This window comes from Trachinotus anak, unplaced genomic scaffold, assembly GCF_046630095.1.
Source record: "Trachinotus anak isolate AG129_WGS33_773 ecotype Australia unplaced genomic scaffold, CSIRO_AGI_Tana_v1 ptg000003l, whole genome shotgun sequence".
Taxonomy (NCBI): Eukaryota; Metazoa; Chordata; class Actinopteri; order Carangiformes; family Carangidae; genus Trachinotus; species Trachinotus anak.
This window is the reverse complement of record NW_027273854.1, coordinates 2,426,062-2,447,282: the sequence shown is the minus strand read 5'-3', so window position 1 is coordinate 2,447,282 and position 21,221 is coordinate 2,426,062. Positions and strand designations below refer to the sequence as shown.

At 42.6% G+C, this 21,221-nt stretch overlaps 2 protein-coding genes across 4 annotated transcripts; one reads left to right on the top strand and one right to left on the bottom strand.

The window, feature by feature from the left end:
- Positions 1–865: 865 nt before the first annotated feature.
- On the bottom strand, positions 866–11,619 carry srrm2 (serine/arginine repetitive matrix 2). 3 transcript variants are annotated; one of them, XM_071465113.1, is made up of 14 exons: positions 11,416–11,619; positions 10,205–10,456; positions 9,810–9,905; positions 9,370–9,555; positions 8,977–9,060; positions 8,827–8,895; positions 8,707–8,739; positions 8,406–8,522; positions 7,587–7,725; positions 5,151–7,423; positions 3,538–4,227; positions 3,307–3,381; positions 2,293–2,364; positions 866–1,391 (listed from the first exon to the last, which is right to left on the bottom strand). In XM_071465113.1, the coding sequence occupies exons 2-14, from the start codon at positions 10,450–10,452 to the stop codon at positions 1,337–1,339; spliced, it is 4,137 nt and encodes a 1,378-aa protein (XP_071321214.1). In that variant the 5' UTR covers positions 10,453–10,456; positions 11,416–11,619; the 3' UTR covers positions 866–1,336. The 3 variants fall into 3 exon arrangements, with proteins under 3 accessions (XP_071321214.1, XP_071321213.1, XP_071321212.1); XM_071465112.1 differs by having other exon boundaries at positions 2,257–2,364; positions 5,151–7,420; XM_071465111.1 differs by having other exon boundaries at positions 2,257–2,364; positions 11,416–11,618.
- Positions 11,620–12,644: 1,025 nt separating this feature from the next.
- arl6ip1 (ARL6 interacting reticulophagy regulator 1) lies at positions 12,645–21,155 on the top strand. The gene is made up of 6 exons (XM_071465431.1): positions 12,645–12,806; positions 13,929–14,062; positions 14,727–14,846; positions 16,934–17,051; positions 17,517–17,601; positions 20,088–21,155. Exons 1-6 carry the CDS (start codon positions 12,774–12,776, stop codon positions 20,204–20,206), a joined length of 609 nt encoding a protein of 202 aa, XP_071321532.1. The 5' UTR covers positions 12,645–12,773; the 3' UTR covers positions 20,207–21,155.
- The last annotated feature ends 66 nt before the right edge of the window (positions 21,156–21,221 follow it).

The window sequence follows — 21,221 nt, the reverse complement described above, 5'->3', positions numbered from 1 at the left end:
TATCATACACAGCTCATTTTCAGCAGAAACCTCTTTAAATATGATGTTCAACTTATTCTCCCTCTTTTGGTCACTTGAAAATGAGAAAAAATAAATATTAAATCTAGGGCTGCACAATTAATCGAAATATTATTGAAATCCAAACAAGGCCAAGTGCAGTTTCCAAGTTCACAGGAGCTGCAATTTTTTGATTAAGGTCAAATCTGTCACAATAAATGAAGAATTGTGGTATTACAGAGACGCCCTGGCCTACAAATCATATTCTCCAGACCTAAGAGAACAGGGTTGAAGGCGTTAAGGTGTTTTTTTGTGATTGTAAACAAATTCCACAAAGACCAAAACCAGGATTGTGTAGTCCACCTCTCAAAGGCTTGTGGCGCTCAGCCTCAAGCTGATTGATCTCCACTGACGACCTTCATCTTTAAAAACGAATCACATCCCTACATATATGTATTTATTTTCATTTTTAAAACAGTTCTGTAATTTCCTAAAACAGCTGGTCACTAGTTTTGCTAATGTTACTCAAACAGGAAATAGTACTATTTGTTAGGGACTATTTTCTGTGGCGGATGAATCTATATTTGGCGCTCTAGTGAGTATTTGGGGCAGCAGGACAGTGTGTGTGGGAGTTAAAATAACCCACAGTGTGTGTGTGTTCATGGTGACTGAAGGAACACATCAGCGAGTACAACAGTGTGACTCACTGATGTGTTTTTAATATGGAGCTCTGTGGCTCAGAGGAAGAAGACGCATCAGGAGACATTCATCGTTGGTTCGGCTCTTTACATGGGATTTGTTGACAGGGAGAAAATATCAGACTTATCCTTTAAGTTGGACGGACCACAACAACCACAGTTCACACAAATAAAATGTACAATTGCCTTTTATTATTATCAACCATTTTCAACAAAGAAATTAACCACATTTCAGTTTCTGCTCACATTACATGGAAATCGCGTTTCTGTTACATGATAATAACCAAAATACCGACAGCTCATATCTACAGGTTGAACGCAATCAACGGTACAAGTACAGAGGAACATCGTTAGTTACATTTCACTCAGCTGTGTTTATGCATGTGAATGTGTACGTTTCTTATTCAGCTCATAAAAATAAATGTACAAGCCAGCCTTGGGTCATCGCTGCTTAAAAAAAACAAACACACTGGTGCTTACTGCGCAGTGGCTCAGAACCAAAATGAGTCCCCTGACATTCACAGATGTGTATCTACTGACCGCTGGCTGTGAAGTCCATGTTGTGGCCCAGTTCGAAACCAGCCGGAGGCGAACAGAGAAACAACAAAGTAGTAGTAGAGAGGCGTCTCTGAGTTGTCAGCTCATTTCCTTCGTCTGCTGGTTGACGAGCGGTTTGGTGACTGCCTGCTGCCGCTCCTACCAGGAAGAAAACATGACACATCAGTACTTCTGAAAGCTTGGGTTGCACCAGCATCACTTTCTCACTGGTGCTGAACTGTGTTAAATAAAAAAATGAACCTGTATTGACAGAACATTTGCACGAACACTGTAGGTTCAGTGCAAAACAAAAAAAGGCAATTCAAGTCACTTTTAACTAAATTTGCACGTTACATCTGGATCTCTGTGAAAAAAGTATAGACACTTGTTTATAGTACAGTGATTTTCAGCTGCTTAATGAGACTCTTCTTTTTACTGGATGTATGGAACGTGACATCCATCGACTGCGGCAGGCTCGTCTACACCACTGGATGAAAAGTAGGTCTCAGTTGGGTCACAGTCAGTGTTTTCTTTTCATGTGACCTCAGTGCACACACACTGATGTCAGACTGAAATTATTCTATTTTAGCTCTGAACAACAACAAGGCCTTTAATTCAACAAAATAAAACTTAATAAAACTAAATAAACCTATGTCATGCAATAGTGACTCTTATTCAACATATGGAGACAAGAAGGTCCCTCCCTTCCTTGAATCTAGTTAATTACTTTCAATATTGTTGATTTTCTTTTATTCAAGTACATTTTCTCCTCCCTTAATAAAAATATAATAAAAAACCTGACATAAAGCTGTTGGACAGGCAGCATTTATCACATATCAACAAGGCTAGAGAGCCCCACTGTTGCTGATCCCCCTGATCCCCAATTGCACCAATCACCAGAAAAAATTCCTTGTATGTGAAAACATACTTGGCAATAAAACTGATACTGATTCTGATTCTGATTCTGATATCTGGCGCCACCATTTGCACAGTCGGGTGTAAATGTCCCTCAGTGGGTACAGACCTGCGGCTGGGTGAGGACGGCGTTGCTCTCATGTACCTTGGAGGTGAATAACTGAGTGAGCGGGAATCTCTCAGCGAATCAGCTGGCACCCTCTGAGGCCTGGCAGGGCTGAGAGGAGAACACAGGCGTCAGTCAAAGTTTCAACAGGTATCCCACCAGTAGGACTCTAGTTTGGTGCAGTGTAGTAAATCATCCAATTCACAAAAATCTGAAATAACATTGATATTTGAATAACGTTAAGGGATGTGGTTTAGAACCACAGAAACATAACAACAAAAAAACCTTTGATCAGTCAGTATCTTCACCCTGTCATGCAAAGGATCCTTAAAACTCTTCCTCTTCCTCACGGCTTTGTCCTATTTGAGCTGTTGATTCACGGCTTTTTAATACAACTTGACCCAGTGATACCACACTGGTGTGTAGTACACAACAAGAGGACTCTAAACCTAAAATATAACCAGAAGTAGAATTACTGCCTCGTGGTTGTTTGCATCTGCCAACCAGCCATGTTGCAGAAAATATGGCCACAGTCTCCCCTTCCTGAATTACAGTGCTGTTGCCTGGGCGGAGGCATAATTCCCATGTTGCAGTCACATGACTCTGCCGACCAGTCAAGGTGCAAAAATACTTGTTTTTTTTTTTTTTTTGGGTTGATCCCAATGTTTGAGCTCAGAAAGGAATTGGCAGAAGCAGTACCCAACAACCTCAAATTAAACTCACACACTCCCAAGAACTGGTCACATGTGCCCTGTTTGTTTTTTTTTAAATAAGAAGTGTTGCATAAAATCAAACAACTGTTCCACAAACCATTAAAAATAATACCATTGTTCTGGTTACATCTGGGACAGATTCACTTTGAATCACGTGCTTCCTTTTCCCACATTCATTAAGTGAAGTCATCTTTCCTTCCTTGGACCAGCTCAGCCATTTTTTTCTCTTTTAAATAATGATGTCATCAATATCATGTGACTTTTTCTGTGTTTGAGACCCAAAACAATAAATTTGACTTCAACACTTTGTCACATAAAACTGAGTTTTTTCTTCTCTTACCTCTTGTTCTTTGTTTCCTTTTCCTCATCAGATGAGGAGGATGATGAAGGAGAGCTCTGAGCTTTGGTTGTTTTCCTGTTAAAAAGAAAACAACATAGTTAACAGAGTAACTGTTAATAACTGGTGTAGTTAATGATTAATCTGCAGAACAATTGTTTTATTATTTGATCATGTTTTTAAAAAACATTTGCTGTGAGCTAATCTGTAGCTCATTCTCTCTCTCCTGCTTACCCCTTTCCTTGCTCCACCTCAGAGTCAGAACTGTCTGAAGAGGAGGACGAAGATGAGGAAGAGGACGAGGAAGACGAAGAGGAAGAGGAGCTGGAGCTGCTGCTCCTGCTGGTTTTCTTTTTTGCATTCGCCTCCTTGCCGTTTACAGCGCTCTCATGTCTGACCGGCTGCTCTGATGGTTGAGGGGCTGCAGGTGGTGACCACTTCCTGCTCGGACCCCGTGACGATGGTTTGGTCTCTGATTGGCTGCCAGCCGGGGACCTTCTGGAGGTCACATCAGAGCGCCTGGAGTCGGACTGGGAGCCTCTTCTACCTGAGGGTGGAGCACGGGATGAGTCTCTAGAAGGAGCCTGTGAAGAAGAAGAACAACTTTTCTGCTCTCTGTCCTCTTTTTTCTCGTCCTCTTGGTCTCTCCTCCGCTCTTTCTCTGCCAAGGGTTGTGCGTCTTTCCTTTCTCGAGGCGGTGAAGGTGAGGCTGAAGAGGAAGAGGAGGAGCTGGAGGAAGATGAGGAGGAGGAAGACCTGGCGGACTGGGGAACATCTTTTGGCTGTGGATGCTCCTTCTCCCTTTCCCTCTCTAGTTCTAACTCCCTCTGCCTGGTCCTCTCAAGTTCCCTTTCTCTCCCTCTTTCTCGGGAGAGGGAGCGACTGCTCCTCCGTCGCCGCTGTGGAGAGGGGGAGCGACGGGACCTGGAAGACAAATATACAAAACGGTTGATTTTCAATTCTGCCATTAAAACCTGCTCCTTCATGTTAGGGTTAGACTTCTTCATCTACCCAAGTACACACAGCATCCATCACTAAAATCATGTACGTCTTATTCTGAAATAAAATACATTTCTTTAATTTCTTAAAAAAAAAAAAAAAAAAAAAATGTGTGTGTGTGTGTGACACACACAAACGTCAGTCAAACGTGGAAAAAGCTGTGGGCTTTGGTTCTGTGGACTAAAAGCCTAAAACTCTGAACAGGTACTACTCTCCTATGTCTTATTTGGGGCGTCCAACATGTTACAGTTGTGCAGTAAATTTGAACAAGTAAGATCCTCTGAAGGAGTTAAGGTCCATGATTTCATAAACTCACCCCCTGGTTTTTCGGAGCAGAGTATGTGGGAGTAAAATGACTTCAGTGTGAACTCCAAGTCAAAACCGTTTATCTATGCTAGGTATGGCACTCTAAGGGCTACGTTCACACTAATACGTTTAATCTTAGAACGCATCTCTTTTGCTACATTTTCACCTCCCGCCTTTACTACCCCTGGAGTTTTCGAGCCTCAAAAACAGAGCGTTTTGGAAATGCTGCTGACCCTGTTTTACTTTGAAAACTCCAGGGTTGTGTTTGTCTGGACGGACAGAAACAGTGACCTTTGAAAACGATGAAGTAGACACACCTGTTGTTCAGTTAAATTCTTCATGTTAACGCTACAACTGCCATTGTTTTCCTTGTTTGTAGTATTTTCTGCAACTAATCAGCCGAGCACAACTGTTTATGTTGGCTCGTGCTTGCCCAGTGTCCGTGAATGGTCACACATCTGACAGAAATCATTTTCAATTTAAAATGAAAACATAGTAGTGTGGATGTAGCCTGAGGATTGGCGCATGTATTCTTGTCCTACCTGCTGGGGGGGCTTCTCCTTCTCGGGCTTCTAGACCTGGACCTGCTGCGCCTCCTTGGACTTCTGGATCTGCTCCTTCTAGCGACCCGCTCACGTTCTCTGCCCTTCTCTCTCTCTCTCTCCCTCTCCCTGTCTCTCTCTCTCTCCCTCTCCCTTTCCCTTTCCCTTTCCCTTTCCCTGTCCCTGTCCCTGTCCCTGTCCCTGTCCCTGTCCCTGTCCCTCTGCCTCTCTCTCTCCCAGTCTGCCCAGGCCGGAGGAGGAGGAGGAGAAGCTCTCCTGGATCGGGACGGGGGTTCCTGATACTGCCTTGGTGGAGTGCGACGGGCTGGGGAGGTGGTGTTGGTTTTCTGAGGCGGAGAGCGTGACCTTCTGGCTGAGGGGCTGGATCTTACAGGCCTCCTGTCTCTCCCGCTGTCTCTTTCCCTAACTTTGGCCTCCGACCTCGTTCTCTCTGGCTCGGCCTCAGACCTGTTGCTGCCTCTGCTGTTGTCCACTCTGTGGGGTGGGGAAGGTGGTGGACTGGGGCTATCCATCTGTGTGGGGCTGTATCGCTCCTGACCTTTTGTCCGGGACGGGTAGTTCTCTGTCTGAGCTCTGTGAGGAGGTCTTTCCCTCTCGCGTTCATCTCCTCCATCCTCTCTGTCCTTCTGGGATCGCCTGGGTCCGTCGCCCTCGGACGCAGAGGCGGAGCTTTCCTTTCTGCCGTTGGCTAAATACCTGTGAACTGCAGCTCCGATGGCAGCTGGTGCATTTTTCACAGGGCTAGCTTTTTCCCTCCCTGCTGACCCAGCCTTCTTCGTCTTGCCCTCATCTTCAGAGGATGAGGATGAAGAGGAAGATGAAGATGAAGAGGAGGATGAGGAGCTATCACTGTCACTATCGCTATCGCTGCTGCTGCCACTGCTGCTCCCGCTGCCGCTACTGCTGCTACTGCTGCTGCTGCTGCTGCTCTCTTTTCTTTTCTCAGCCTGTTTTACCCTCTCATCTCGTTTCTCTTTTCTTGGAGGGCTTCTCGTCTTCTCCTGTCTTTCACTCATCCCCTTCTCTCCAGGTCTCGATGCATCTTGTCTAATTTGTGCAGATGATCGAATAACCTCATCTCTCTTTCTGCCGCTGTCTTGACCCCGCTCTCTCTCTTGTTCCTCCTGCTTGTTCAGATGCCCTTCCCTCTCCTTAGTGCTCTCCCTGTCTTTTTCTCTTCTCCTCTCACTCTCTCTTTCTCTTTGACGTCCATTGGCGACAGGTGAGCGAGAGGCAGGTGACATGGAATCTCGAGACGGGTGACCGTCCCTTCTCCTGTCATTTTTCTGTTGGCGAGGAGACACGTCCCTCTCCTGTCTCTTCCCGGTGTCTTTCCTGTTGTCCCTTTCATTTGTTGCCCTTGAGTGTAGATCCCTCTCAGCCCTGCGCTCCCTCTCTCCACTCCTCTCCCTCCTTGCTCTCTCCTTTTCAGGAGGAGGTGAGGGCGATGAGGAGTCGTGCCTGGTCTTTTTGTCCTGTTTATGCCTGTTGTTTTCCCGCTCAGTGTCTCTGCTCCTTTCCCCCCTGGTGTCCTGTTTAGGTGGACGAGGAGGAGGAGGAGAAGGGGATGAGGAGGAGTCATGTCTGTTCCTCTGAGGGACATTCTCCTTTCCTTTGTCCCTCTTTTCTCTGCTTCTTGAACGTCTCCCTTTCTCCACTTCTCTGCTTCTTGAACGTCTCCCTTTCTCCACTTCTCTGCTTCTTGAACGCCTCCCTTTCTCCACTTCTCTGCTTCTTGAACGCCTCCCTTTCTCCACGTCTCTGCTTCTTGAGCGCCTCCCTTTCTCCACGTCTCTGCTTCTCGATCGCCTCCCCTTCTGCACGTCTCTGCTTCTTGATCGCCTCCCCTTCTGCACATCTCTGCTTCTTGAACGCCTCCCTTTCTCCACGTCTCTGCTTCTTGAACGCCTCCCCTTCTCCACGTCTCTGCTTCTGGAGCGTCTCTCCTTCTCCAATTCTCTGCTTCTTGAACGCCTCCCTTTCTCCACATCTCTGCTTCTTGAACGCCTCCCCTTTTCCCTCTCGTTTTCTATGCTCCTTGAGCGCCTACCTTTCTGTATCTCTCTGCTCCTGGAGTGCCTCCCTTTCTCACTCTCCTTCTGTTTGCTTCTGGATCTCCTCCCTTTCTCCCTCTCCCAGCTTCTCTCTGCCTGTGGTGGCGGAGAAGGGGATGAGGAGTCATGTCTCCTCTTGGTGGAGGTCTTCTCCTTCTCGCTTGGTCGCTCTTTTTCTCTCTCCAGATTGGACCTCTTCTAGATGGTGAAGAAAAGATGTTGATGTAATTTCATAAACAATTTCATGTTCACAATAAAGTAAAATATCTGAACATGAAGAGACAAATCAGTTCAAATTTAGTTTGGGATACTTGTGTGTGTCAGACTGTTGATGGAGCAGTGCCCGCAGCCTCAGCCTCACCATGTCACTTCCCTGACGATGTGGGCTGTGCTCCTCATAGCCCCGCCTCCTCCTGTCTGGAGATTTCTCTCTTCTTCCATCATCAGCTTTTCTTGCCGTTTGGTCCTGTGGACGTGACCTCACTGGAGCTGGAGACTGGCTGGGGGACAAAATGTCACAGATACTCAGAACTCCCTGGATTTCCATGCAAAAAGGTTTAAATGCAAAAGTGGCTTTAGTTGTTCTAAACGGTCATATTCTAAGAGTGGGAGGGCAAATGCTAGTACTCCATACACCAATCATTATCGAAACTCTGCCGAGGTACAGATCAAACATTGAAGGTTACTGACTGAGCCCTTATAGCATCATTCTACTCTTTTCCTTTTTATCAACATAAATGTTTTAACACTGTACAAAACCACTTTTTTAAAAATAATTTGTGAATCGATTAGACTGTGGTGACACTGTGGAAGTGGTTCAGATGCTGTTTAATGATCCAAGTGTGGAACCATGCTGATGCCTTGAGGCAGTGCTCAGTAGTATTCATAACATCAGCTGATTTATTCACTGACCATATCTTGGTTGAAGTTGAATTTTTATGATAAAAAAGAAATTTCATGAGAAATTCAAGGTAAAACAAACCTGTTTCCTGATGCACTAAATCCTCCAGCTTTAATCCCAGCCAGACATTTCTGCCCCGGGCCCAGATATTTATGAATAATCATGCATCAAACATTTCTTGATAAATCCTGCTGCACCTAGGTCCAGATCTGAAGTGTGGATCGAGGGTGGTTCACCTCTCTGTTAGATCTTAGCTGTGGGAGCTGTTTTATCTCATACCTGTGAGCAGAGCTGGAGGAGACACTCCTGTGACGTGCCACCTTTGCTTTCGGAGGACTGGCACTTTCACTCTTTTTTCTTTTCTTCTTCGACACCTTCTGTTTCTCATCTGAGGAACTGTGAGTGGGTGAGAGATCAGGGTGAAGAATGGCTAAATGTTTTTAAATAGCAGTTTTTTAGTGGTGAGACTAGAAAGAAAAACTACTTTCAATGAAATATTTTAAATATGAGCCGCTCCACGAAAGAAAGCAATGATTCTGTACTGATTTCCTGGATAAACAGTTGATTTAAATACACCTACCTATCTTCTTCCTCTGACTCTTCCGATGCCTCACTGAAAGACAAATTTCCCAGTTAACAATCACTGTCAATGTAAAGTCAATGGCTGAACCATTAGAAAACTGAATCTGTCATGGAATACCGTTTCTTTTTCTTCTTTTTGGATTTCTTCTTCTCTCTGCGAGGAGATGGGGAGAGACTCTCTGAGCCGCTGGGGGAGGAAACGAAAACCTGTCAGATCCTCTCGTCATTGTCGATACCTTTTAAGTTTTTAAGAAGTTCATTTTCTCACCTGTCTCTGTTCCTGTTTTTCTTCTTCTTCTTCCGACCGTGCTTCTTGGGAGGAGAATCTGAACTTTCTGAATCTTCCACCAACCTGAGAGAACAAGGGCAACATACCTCGAGTCAGGGACAGAGCTGATGCTGGCTGATGAGTGTACATATTAACACACTGCAGTGAGAGACCACACTAACTACAAACTGGTGAACTTTATAAACCTCTTCCAGAGCAGAACTGTGGGTTTGTGATTGACAAAGACAACAAGTATTACAAGACAAATGTTACTCCATCAGCTGACATTTCACTACAATGGATTAAATACTTTGCTAGATTGAAATAAAAAAGAGTGATGACTTTGTTACATACACCAGCACTGTGGGTGTGTTTTGTGCTTCTCCTACTCACGTATATTTCTGCTGCTGCAGCCTCTCCCTCTCTAAGCGTTCCTGTTCCCTCTTCTCCTTCTCTCTCTCCTTGCGGTCGGCGTGGAAGGACGATCCGTCCACGTAGTCGCTGGAGATACCAAAGGCAGCACGAAGACGATCATTCTTCTGCTGGTTGGCAGCAGCCAGGGCATGAGTCTCTGTCACCCTGAGAGAGAACAAACCAGAAAGACTTCTGTTACCAATGCTGCAGTATAAACCAATGAAATGCTCTTTCATTAAAGGGACTAACAGTGTAACAGTGCGGCCACAGGGATCCATCACTGAGCATGCTCAGACTGGATGTTGCTATCAGTTGAGGTACTCTCAACATATCCTGGTCACAGCAGCTTTTATTTTGAACAAAACATTTTAAAAATAGAGCCATGCAAATTTCAGCTTGTTTGACTGGTTTGTACTTACGTTGGTCTCTCAGTGGTGGCAGGAGCTGGCTCCTCCTTCTCCTGCAGCATCATACGGAAACTGTTCACCTTCTCCTCAATCTCCTCAGCAGAATACCTGACCATGCAAACAGAAAAGAGGATTTAAGAAACTACAGGAGTCATCCTGATATACATGACACTATCTTACTTTTTCTCTCACTACAGCAAACTGACTTTGGTATTTTTGCTTGAAAAATATCCTACAAATTTAATCAATTTTCTAAACAGTTGTTGACAAATTTACAGATTCATGTCTAATCGATCGACTAATTGTTTCAAGCCTGGTTGATTGATTGTAAATGTGAGTACAACTCAGTCAAGGTTAGTGAGAACCTATTTATTGTGGCACCATAAAGCAAACACTGCATTTTTTACCCTTGCTCCTCCATCATGTCTTGCAGCTCCGCACACTTGACCTCCAGCTGCCTCTTCCGTTGGTGCTCCAAGATGTCAGCATTGGGCTGCCTGTTGAGCTGACTCTCCAGCCTCTCCCGGTCCTTCTCATCCCGCTCACCACCACGCTCATCCCGTGGTCGTTTGACCCGCAGGCTCGACAGGTTGCGCTGCACATAGCCATTGGTGCCACTGCCCCGCGGAGTCGTCAGGCCAATCCCATTGTACATGGCTCTGCAGAAATAAGATAGAGGCACAGTAAGTGTTAGAACAGATAATAGGATTTAGTCTCCATCACTCTGTAGTTTTGTAAACCAGAAATAAAAGGTAATGATAAGCCGTAAAAAGAGCATTAGTCAATGTCTGCTTCCTGCAATCGCATTTCATCCACTATTTTTAACCCTCATCTTTCTGTGGTTGAAAGGTGTAAGTCCGCTTTAACATGAAGCTTAGCTTAGTTTATTTCTACGCAAAGGTTTACACTAATCGAGGTTCTCTGAGGTCAACATTTAAAAAAAAAAAAAAAATATATATATATATATATATATATATATGCCGTTGACTTTAAACGTACCTGATGCATTGTAACTAAAACAATATATCACTTTGCCAGTTAAAGCACTTTAAAATAGTGAGAGACCTCCTATTCTAAAATGGCTGACATAAATACACCAACAGCGACTCAAGATCATTGGGCCGACTGTGTTGTGGTCAACAAAATTACAGACACCTGTAAAGACACAATCACAGAAACATGGACACAGTTATAATTCAGGCGGCATTTTGTTGGCACACTTTTGGTGTGGCCGGTTTCTCGCAGTTGCAGAAGGGGCTGATGAACAATTGAATGAATCTCCGAGTCTCTTCTCAGGTCTAAACACACATTTTTATTCAACATCTAATTTTGAGCAAAAAAACATTTTTATGCGCATTAACACGTGCGCCAGAACAGGCCTGTTGCTACGTCTGAAGGTGAGAGAGCAAATTAATGATGACTAACGCTGAGGCAGACAGTCGGATAAAGTATTAGACTCATTACTTTTGTTAAGGTAACGAGTCTAACACTTTACCTAACGTTAAACTTGATTCACACTCGGTAGATTTAACGCTTTGTGTTTCTAAAGGCCCCACCACACTTGTGCGTAGCGAACAATTCCTGTCTAAGCTAGCTAGCTAACGTAGCTGTTACGTACCAGTGTTGTCTCCGGGAGCGGAGAGAAAAGGTCTCTGAGCTCGGCGATAAATAATATCCTGTAGAATCAGACGCCGAAACCGACCCAGTAACTGTGTAATCACAACTGTGAAGAAAAAAAGATATACAACTAGTTAGCTTTCAGCTAGTCGGTCTGGTCTCCAACCACAGGAGGAACGAGAGGAAAACCGAGTGACGTCATACGCACGGAACGTAAGTCTAAAGTGAGATGCGTTCAGGGGACTGGAGAACTGTAGAATTCCCCCTTTTCTGTGTTAAATCTGAATTTCAGTAAAAGTAAATTATTCACAAGAAAACATCTCAAGATGTTTCTAGTGAGATGGTGTAACTATAAAAAGAGTATTTTAGTGATTAAAAGTGAGAATTACTATTACTTTTAAGCAAATTGGTTAATTGTATTATTTTCTAACTTAACCTTGAGACCTTGTCTTGCAGAGGGGTCGGTATCAAAATCCAGTATTGCACAAACCTTATGGAAACTTCGCCAGAAAAATAGCCCAAACTTTAGGTATTAGCATGAAGAACTATTTGTTTTTTGTTTGATTTATTTATCGACTAATTTATAAATTAATTTACAGACAAAATGTTCAATTCTTTTGTGGTCAAACACAACACAGAAAGTAAAATTATCAGACAAAACAACGTAGTCATGCAAACTACCAGAGATCTTATAGTTTTATAGTCAGTTAATATCAAGTTCAGAATGTTGTTGTTTGTTTGTTTAGTTTTGGGCTTTTTGTTTTTGTTTTGTTTTTACAATAGAGTTTATTATCGCCACTTTGTTTAGTGAAAGTAAAATAAATGACTGATTTACAGATACATGAAATGTTTATATTTATCATGCTGTGATCAGATTAGACGAAACATGGAAAGGGCTCAGTTTTATCACAGTGTCAAGTGTCAGTGTCGAAGCGGGTCCTCCTTGATTGGTCCACAAACACCACACCTGTATTCCATAACAATTAAATTAAATCGCTCGAATATATTTTTCACAGTACATTTTGTGTCAGATGGTGTCTAACACTCAATCCGTTTTAATAGCTTCACATTTGGTCAAACTTAATGACATTGTATCTATTTAAAAATACCAACAATAATTCAGTGAGCTCTAAACTGTTTGGCACAACTGAGACGATCAAGACTACATTTCCCAGAATGCCATCGGCATGTTTTTGACGCAAATTTTGAGATAAAAACTTCCTGCCAGAACTCGACCGTTAGTGACGCTGAGGCCAGCGGAGGGAGCGTGTGTGCCGCTGCTGCTCTGCGGGGTCGTTTCTCTACGAAATACGTTAGAAAAATCACGATAAAACTCCAATCGACGCTGGTTCAGTAACGATGACTGAAGACAACAAAAGCGCAAATATGATAGTGAGTATTGCCCAGATTTTCTACAGTAGTGGATTAAAGGGTTCTACGAGTTGTGGGTGTGTTTGTCACACTAACGTTAGCATAAACTGCTGTTGCTAATCCGGTGGCCTTCACGCAGCCGAGGATGCCATTTTTTTAAAGATTTGCTCAGTTAAAGTGAACTTTGCACCACTAAGTCGCAAGTAGCCAAACCATAGATTTTGTTTCATTGTTTAGTTTTCGCTTGTCCGACCAGTGACGGTGACAGCGGCTAACGGCAGCTAGCCTGTTAGCTAGCTAGTTTAATACGCTTTACCCAGTAAGCTTTGGCGGAGACGTTTCCCTTGTCTGTTAACGGGCGATAACGATAACTGCTGCAGTTGTTGTAGCCTAAGAGCAAAAGCCTGAAGTGGCGTTGTGATATTCTCCCTCGATGCAGCTTGATATGTGGTTAGCGCCGATCTTTTAGTCAATTTGGCTGGATATCCTAAACAGTCATGGCATTGATGGAAAATAGGGTACCGTTGGCTTGCCTGTGGTCAAATGCGCACACCCAAGAACAAGACTCAAGACTAAAAGACATTGCTCATTTTTCAATTAAGGGTACTTTTTTTTTTTTTTACAAAATAAACCCCCACAGGTAGAAATCTATCAGAACAAAAAAATAATTTCAAGGTTGGAATATGCAGACTGCACTCGTACCACCGAAGACATTTTATTTTAAACCGTGCTTTGAGTTATAGGAATGGGTAAGGAAAAAACATGCGCATGGTAAATCCAGGTTAACTAGACTGGAACAGATAAATTATTTATACGTCTATGTTCTTGAAGCTTAGCACTAATATCAGATTGTGTGTGTGTGTATGTGTGTATGTGTGTATATATGTATATGTGTATATATATATATATATATATATATATATATATATATATATATATATATATATATATATATATATATATATATATATATATATATATATATATATATATATATATATATATATATATATACATACATACATATATATACATACATACATACATACATACATACATACACTATCTGATATTAGTGCTAAGCTTCAAGAACAGTAATGTGGTTATTAGTCTGGTGTGTAATGTGTGTAATTCTGTGTTCAGGCTCAGGAAACGGCCCAGCTGGAGGAGCAACTGCAGGGCTGGGGCGAAGTGATCCTAGCTGGGGATCGCGTCCTGCGCTGGGAGAAGCCTTGGTTCCCTGGGGCCCTGATGGGCGCTACCACCGTGCTCTTCCTGTGAGTCCATTTTACTGTGAGCTGTGTCACAGGGGTACATGCAGCTGGGCACATATTTGGCATAGCACACATTTCCTTCCTCTCAGCAGTGAAACATAGCTGTAACAAAATAAAGACAAGGAGTATCTACACTAACTGAGCTACTTCACACTGGTTTAAAATGTCGGTGGAAGTGCTTGGGTCCAAATGTTATGTTAAGGTTTCCCACATAGTTAAAACACAAAGTCAGAAGAAGGAAACCAGATGATACCAGATTAGATTTTGATAAAGGACCTTAAGTTGCTACATTCTTTAGTTTGTCAAAGTAATTCTTGAATGTTTTAGGTCTAGATTTCAGACTAGAACAGTAACAGTCTGTTTTCAGTTAAAGTTTAGCTAACACAATGCATTCCTGTTTAATATTCCCAAATGCACACACCCTTCCTATTAATCTCTGGTACAATCCTTGTGTCAGATGGTTTCTAAAATAATAGTTTCATGTTACATATGCAGGGGTCTCTCATTCTCGACAAGCAGCTATTTAAACTGTGGGATATTGGTCGTGAACAATAGACCCGTCTTTTCAATTATGTGACATGGTACAAAATGCTCTTATTTCAGTTTGAGCAGTTGGAGTGAAACTGGTTTTATAACCATGACTGACTGCTCTGTCTTCCTCCACCAGGCTGATTTACTACCTGGACCCGTCAGTGCTGACTGGGCTTTCCTGCACCGTCATGTTGCTCTGCCTTGCTGACTACCTGGTGCCCACCCTCGCACCCCGAGTCTTTGGCTCCAATAAGTGGTGAGAGCTTGAGGATGAAAGTTTTAATGGTGTTGGAAAAAATTTAAATGTGTTCTTTTCATTTGATTACAAAGTCAAATTTATTTCCAATCTATAACAATATGTTCTTCTGTTTTGGGGTAGGGTTTCTACTAGTCATGGAATTTTCTCTTTTGCACTTGGATATCAACATGAACTTTTCCTACAACTGGTTGGACAAATGCACCGCTTCATGGGGTGTCATTATTCTGTCCTTTTTTTTTTTTTTTATGGAAAATGATGGCAGCTTTTCTCAAAATGATGGTGGCTGAACAAATCTGAGGAGTGAAATGGGCCATAGTTCCTGCTGCTGGTCATCATTGAAATAACTTCTGGATTCCAGCAGCTGCATACAATCAAATCCTAGTGGGTGTTTCCACAACAAAATCTGAGGTTGCACAACTTAAGCAGGTTTTGCCTGAAGAGGAAATGATGGATTAACATTGAAATTTAGAGATGTGCATTCCCATAGACTCAAAGACACAAATTATATCCACTCATGAGCCAAAGACCCATTTCAGTATTACTTTGGGAGGGAGGAGGGGGGCGCAGCAGGCTTCTTTTTGCCATACCTAATATGACAGTCTGAAAGCTGTCACCTGAAACCAGTCCTATAGGGTGTCCATCCACTTCATGGGGCTTTGACATTATCCAGTGCTTACAACAGCCTCTTGACTCAGCTGTGTGTATTTGATGGTGAGAACCAGACACCCAGGACAGGATAGAGTAACAGACTGCAGTTGGCAGTGTGTTAGACGTCTGTTCCCCACCAGACACCTTCAGCCTCTCTGCATCAGCAGAGCATGGCCTTCACCCTCTTCCCCCTTTTGCATTACTGCACATTTCACAGATGGCAGCAGACTTGTTGGGTCTGTTCAGCAAGGAGCAGCAGTGACGGTTACTCAGATAAACAGTGATGAGTCTTCATGGTGTTCCCTGCATGCTACACTATGCATCTACTGGTGTCCCAGTGCGTTACCACTGACCTTCTGAATGCAGGCAATGAGTTTGGTGGGGGTGGGGACTCACTTGTCCAGCTGGGTTTAAAAGGCAACTTTATATTTTTAGATATAGCTGAGGGAAATGTAGCTATTGATCTGTAGAGTCTGAAGATTATTTGAGATTGTACTGTGACTTGCTCCGACTCCTGCAGAGTCAGCCAGATATAGCTGGAGTGTCTGCTTCAGTTAAAAGGAGCCATCAGTCCGGTCACGCTTGTCGATTGGCTCCCTGACAACAAGGACTGAAATAGGGAACGATGGCTCAGCAGAAATTGAAGGCCACTTTTCCCTGCTGCCCCTCTTCCTGCCCTTCTCTCACCCCTGCCAGTGTCTTATCCCTTTAGTCTTATAGCATTTTTTTGGACCATTCACACCTGGCTACCTGGCTATTTGTTATGGGGATATAAGAGAAAGCTTCTGCTCAATCAGGTCTTCATCTCTGCTTCTTTGAAGGACATTGTTCTGCAGGTTTGTGGGTTTTACTTACCTGCAACTAAAGAATATTTTCATTACTAAGCAGTCTGGTTATTTTCTTCTTGCCCATCATAACTTCCCAGAGTTGCTGTCTCCAAACAGCCTGTGTCCAGTCAACAGTCAATACTCCAGTTTACTACATGACAGGACTAAGAAAACAGTCAGACCAGTGAATATTTTTATTCGCTGGTTCCTTTTGTCAATTTACCAATCATTTCAGCTCTAATGGAGATTACACACAGTGAACAATCTGATGAAACCTGGGGATTTCTTTTCTTTGCTCATATTGGGGAAATAAGTTCTCTAAGCTATGCAGTCAGGGAACTTTGAGGTTTAAACTTTTAAGTTGTTGCAAATACCTGCTCTATAAAGAGCTGTTAACAAGTGTGGATAGCTGTCTTAATGTGACAAACCACAGTGAACTTTTTGAATTTACAGGCTTCCTCTTGATGACGAGACAGTGTTGTAGTTAATTTTTCTACAAACATCCTCCTGATCTCTGCTTTAACTGACCACGTACTCTTTTTTCCAAGAACTTACATTAGTTTTGTCTTTTTAATCACACCCTTGTCCTCAACCTCTCCTCATGTGCAGGACCACTGAGCAGCAGCAGCGTTTCCATGAGATCTGCGGTAACCTGGTGAAGACCCAGCGTCGGGTTGTGGGCTGGTGGAAGCGTCTCTGTTCCCTCAAGGAGGAGAAGCCCAAAATGGTACATTTAAAATCCCAACACTAACACATAAGCTGACCATTGCATACTGTAGCCATCAAAATGAGCTGTATGCTGTGATGCACTGGCTGCAGTAGTGCCATAAATGGACCCTTATCTGTTTATTACAATGGCAAGCTTTCTCTGCGCTCCAGATAAAAATATCCTCAGCTGATGTGGCTTTGCTGCTCCACTTAGCAGAGCTCAAACTGGGTTACAGGCTGTGATAACCGGGTTTTTTCACAGCGTGCCTTAACACTGTTAGACACACTCTCTCTTAAACTACATTCTTTAATTCAATGACAGTTTTGTTGCTTGCTTCAAAACAGCATATGCTCTGCTGATGAAAATAAGCTATGTTGCAGTTCATCTGAAGAGTGGTTCCTTTAAACTCACTGATGCTCTGCATGCAGTCTGGATGCCACAGTTTGTGGGTTGACTGTAATGTGACCTCCCTGTTCTCCACAGTACTTTGCCTCAGTGATCAGCAGCCTGCTGGCAGTGGCCTGGATCGGACAGCAGGTGCACAACCTGTTCCTCACCTACCTGATTGGTGAGTACATTACAACTCTGAGTAATTGTACCTGTTTACCTTTACTAGCCTCCTGCATTGGTGAATGACACAGGATTTCATCACCACTGTGACCATCATTGGGCCTTTCCCCAAAAGTTGATGGATTTATTTCCTGTATTCTGTCACTTGTGTGAGCTCTTCTTCCTGAAAAACCTGTGGTTTGGTTTTTGGTTACATTCTGAAATGTTGAGGTACCATACAACACTGGTGCAGTCGCTCTTAATATGTTATGACAAAGATTTTGATTCTAAGTGAGCAGGTGGATTAGGTTTGGTTTATTTAATCTCACTCAACTCCAAGATATAAACTTACTGGTCTAAAATGGTTGTTAGGATTAACATTTCCCTGAAATATGTTAATCTCTTCACCCAGAGGCCATTTTAAAGCAGATCAAGTCTTTGAGAATTGAGGAGTTGAAGGTGTTCACGTGGAATAGATCTCAGCTTCTAAACTTCAGATCTAAGTGGAGGAGTCTTGATATTTAATGGTCAAACATCTATTGTGTGGTTTTGTACCTTTAGGAGGAAATAAATCCATTGGTTTTAAAATGAAGCTTTATCGCCCAATATGATGAGATTCATCTCTGTCCTTTTCCTGCTGCACTCGCTGTAGTGTCTAGGTTTATGCTTTAAATGTTGCGGCTGGGGTGAACTACAGATGTTCACACATGACATGGCAGAAACGGGAAGTGATGTTGTCAGCAGTTCTGCTTCTGCTGTGTGTGTGTTTTTTTTTTTTTTTTTTTTTTTTTTTTTTTTTTTTTTTTTTTTTTAAATGGATTCAGTGGCAGCTGTTTAACACTGCAGCACTGATGCTGTAGAAAGCGTCATCACGTGAGCTATCACCAGGCTTCCTGGTACTATGACTCAGATGTACAGCAATAGTGTGGATCAATACCTGGATCCCTGGGAGAGCAGACGGTTACAGTAACGGCATTAATAAGTCTGTGCTGTTCTTTTCTTCATTATTAATAGCAGGCATTGAGGAAGGTACTAATCCCTTTAGTCTGCAGTTTGGAACCAAAACAGGAGTGAAACCTTAAATCTTCTCAGTTATACTGTAAATTTAGGACAAACACTCCTGTCAGCAGCAGCACAGTGGTGCCTCAGGGAAAGTGGCGGTTGGTGTGTCAGCCGGTCTGCCTGCCTGTGTGGGAGCCAGTCGTCCGTTATGTAAGCTGAGACATGTCAGTAATTATCTGATGGGAAATCTGTAGGGTAGAAATGACTTCAGAGAATGCATGACTCTGAAACAACAAACTATTCAGTATTTTAATCTGAGATTAAGTTGCTCTTAAGACTCATGTGAGTCACTCTCTGCTTTCGTGTTTTGACGACTTTAATTCCACAATACTATCAATCTGGATTTTAAAAAAATGCTGAGTGGTCACCATCCAACCTTTTACTTGTATAGTTATCCTAAAGTGATGCCTTCAGAGTAGGTGAGGTGAACATGTACAGAGCTTTTAGATTTCCTCAACTGTCTACTCTTGTTCCTCATCATGGTGTTGGAATGCAGAAAACATAATTCGATAAGAAAATGGGGAGTTATGTTTATATTGTGGCATCCATTATTTGTCAGTTGCCTAGCAGTGGTGTTCTCGTGATAACCTCTTTAATAAGCATATGATGTACTCAGCTTCCTGTGTTAAACAAGAACTCACAAGTTTCTAGGTTTCTATTAGGGGTTTCCACAGCTCATAGCTTTGCTGGGATGACAAAAAGTGGAATGCATCAGAAACATTTGGTAAAAGCCTTAAATAGAATAATGAAGTTGTTCCTCTCCTCACCTACATCCTTGGATACCTGATAGGAATGCAACTTAATTTTTGAGGTTTAGCTCTTGTTCTGTCAGTTGTGATTTTTACTGAGTTGCTTTGAACAGAGTCACCAGCTAAATGAAAGGAAGGTTTTGAATCGATCTTTCTCTGGCATCACGGTTTTAAAGAGCAGGAATTCTCTGAATCAAACTGTGAAATGGTCCAATGTCCCTGTACACTACAGTTACAGCACACAGCTGGTGTGATTGTTTTTTTGGTTTTTAAATGATTAATTTATTTATTACATGTGGTGTGGTCTTTGCTGTGTGTTAAACGGGTAGATGTAAGATTGCTGACTCTTTTTACTGCAAACCAAATTCACCAAGGGGTACAAATAAAGTAACCTAACCTATGTGATTGTTTGTTTGAGAACTGTGAAACAAAGTTGTGACTTTTCTCACTTTGCTTCATATGCTCACGTAGAGCTGAAATCAATCAGCAACTGTTTTGATTATCAATGAATGGTTTATCCTGACTGTTCAGTCTGTCTCATGGTTCAAGCTGCAAAAACTCTGGCATTTAACAAGTACAGGGGGAGAATTTAGGATCTGCAGGCTGAGTAGTGTGCCTCTCTGACAAGTGCTGTGACTACTAATCCACTGCTGCCTTCACATTTGACATCACGGTTGTTTTGTGTCGCCTGCAGTGAGCTTCCTGCTGCTGCTGCCCGGCCTGAACCAGCACGGCATCATCACAAAGTACGCTGGCATGGCCAAGAGGGAGATCAACAAACTCCTCAAACAGAAGGAGAAGAAGAACGAGTAGATGAATGTGTGCGGGTGAAGAGGGGAATCTCTGAAAGATGAACCACAACACAATAGAAGGTGGAAGGAAGTTGTTTTAAGAAAGGAAGATGGAGAGCAGAGTCAAACGGGCCTCCTGCCTCCTCGGTCTCTGCCACAGAGCAAGACACACTTTTTTTTTTTCTTTTTTTTTTTTTTTTCCTTATTCACACGTTTTAAATAAGTATAATTTCTCCCTCCCAACACTTGACGTTTCATCATCACCCACTGTTTTTTTTTTTTTTTTTTTTTTCTTATAAATTTATCTGCCATGCATGCAGCCTCCACATGAAGGTTATCTGATTTTTGTTCATACACAGCACTGAAACATTCAGCAACACGTGCACACAACCCCCCCGTCATGTACATCAAGTGAAACTCTTCCTTCTGTTTCTTTAAGTGTGCTACGTTTTAAGATGTCAGTAATGCTTTTAAGCCATTCCCTCTAGACAAAGTGACTACTGAGCAGTTTTTGTAGCATTACTGCATCATTATCAACCTCTCAGATTCCTCACAGGAAGGGTTTTTTTTTTTTTTTTTTTTTTTTTCGTCATGTGAGAACAATTTTGGTTTTTTGCATATTCTGCTTTGGTTGTATTTAAACGCAGCTGAAAACAAAACTGGATTTTAAAGCAGAGCTCATCAGGAGTGAAACTGTTGCTAGTTATAAACCTACTGCTGTACCGCTGCTAGCTGGACTCTGTGGTCTATTAGCTCTTCTATTAAAAACCCCACGTGTTACTGGTGTGGGGTGTTTCTGTGTAAATAGACCTGTCCCACTGTGTCCCTGTCAGTCATACTTTTCTCTGTACTTGTTATTTATGTGTTCTTATCTCCTTGTCTCCTTTTTTCTGGTCCGTCTTTCAGCTCATGTCATTATTTGTCTTTATTGGAGATCTTTAAGAAAATGAATAAAGTTTGATTTAAATGAATTTTCACTGGCCTGTGTAGTGTTTCTTGGTTTGATTAGGTGACTTCTGTTGCTCAGCAGCAGCATA

Excerpts from the sequence above, each read along its gene's own strand:
- srrm2 (XM_071465111.1), bottom strand. The coding sequence starts at position 10,452 with ATGTACAATGGGATTGGCCTGACGACTCCGCGGGGCAGTGGCACCAAT. Across the intron at positions 8,740-8,826 it reads AAAAAGAAGAAAAAGAAACG|TGAGGCATCGGAAGAGTCAG; the intron begins GTATTCCATGAC and ends TTTGTCTTTCAG. Across the intron at positions 7,726-8,405 it reads TCCTCCAGCTCTGCTCACAG|CCAGTCTCCAGCTCCAGTGA; the intron begins GTATGAGATAAA and ends TTTGTCCCCCAG.
- arl6ip1 (XM_071465431.1), top strand. The coding sequence starts at position 12,774 with ATGACTGAAGACAACAAAAGCGCAAATATGATA. Across the intron at positions 12,807-13,928 it reads ACAAAAGCGCAAATATGATA|GCTCAGGAAACGGCCCAGCT; the intron begins GTGAGTATTGCC and ends TTCTGTGTTCAG. Across the intron at positions 17,602-20,087 it reads GTTCCTCACCTACCTGATTG|TGAGCTTCCTGCTGCTGCTG; the intron begins GTGAGTACATTA and ends TGTCGCCTGCAG.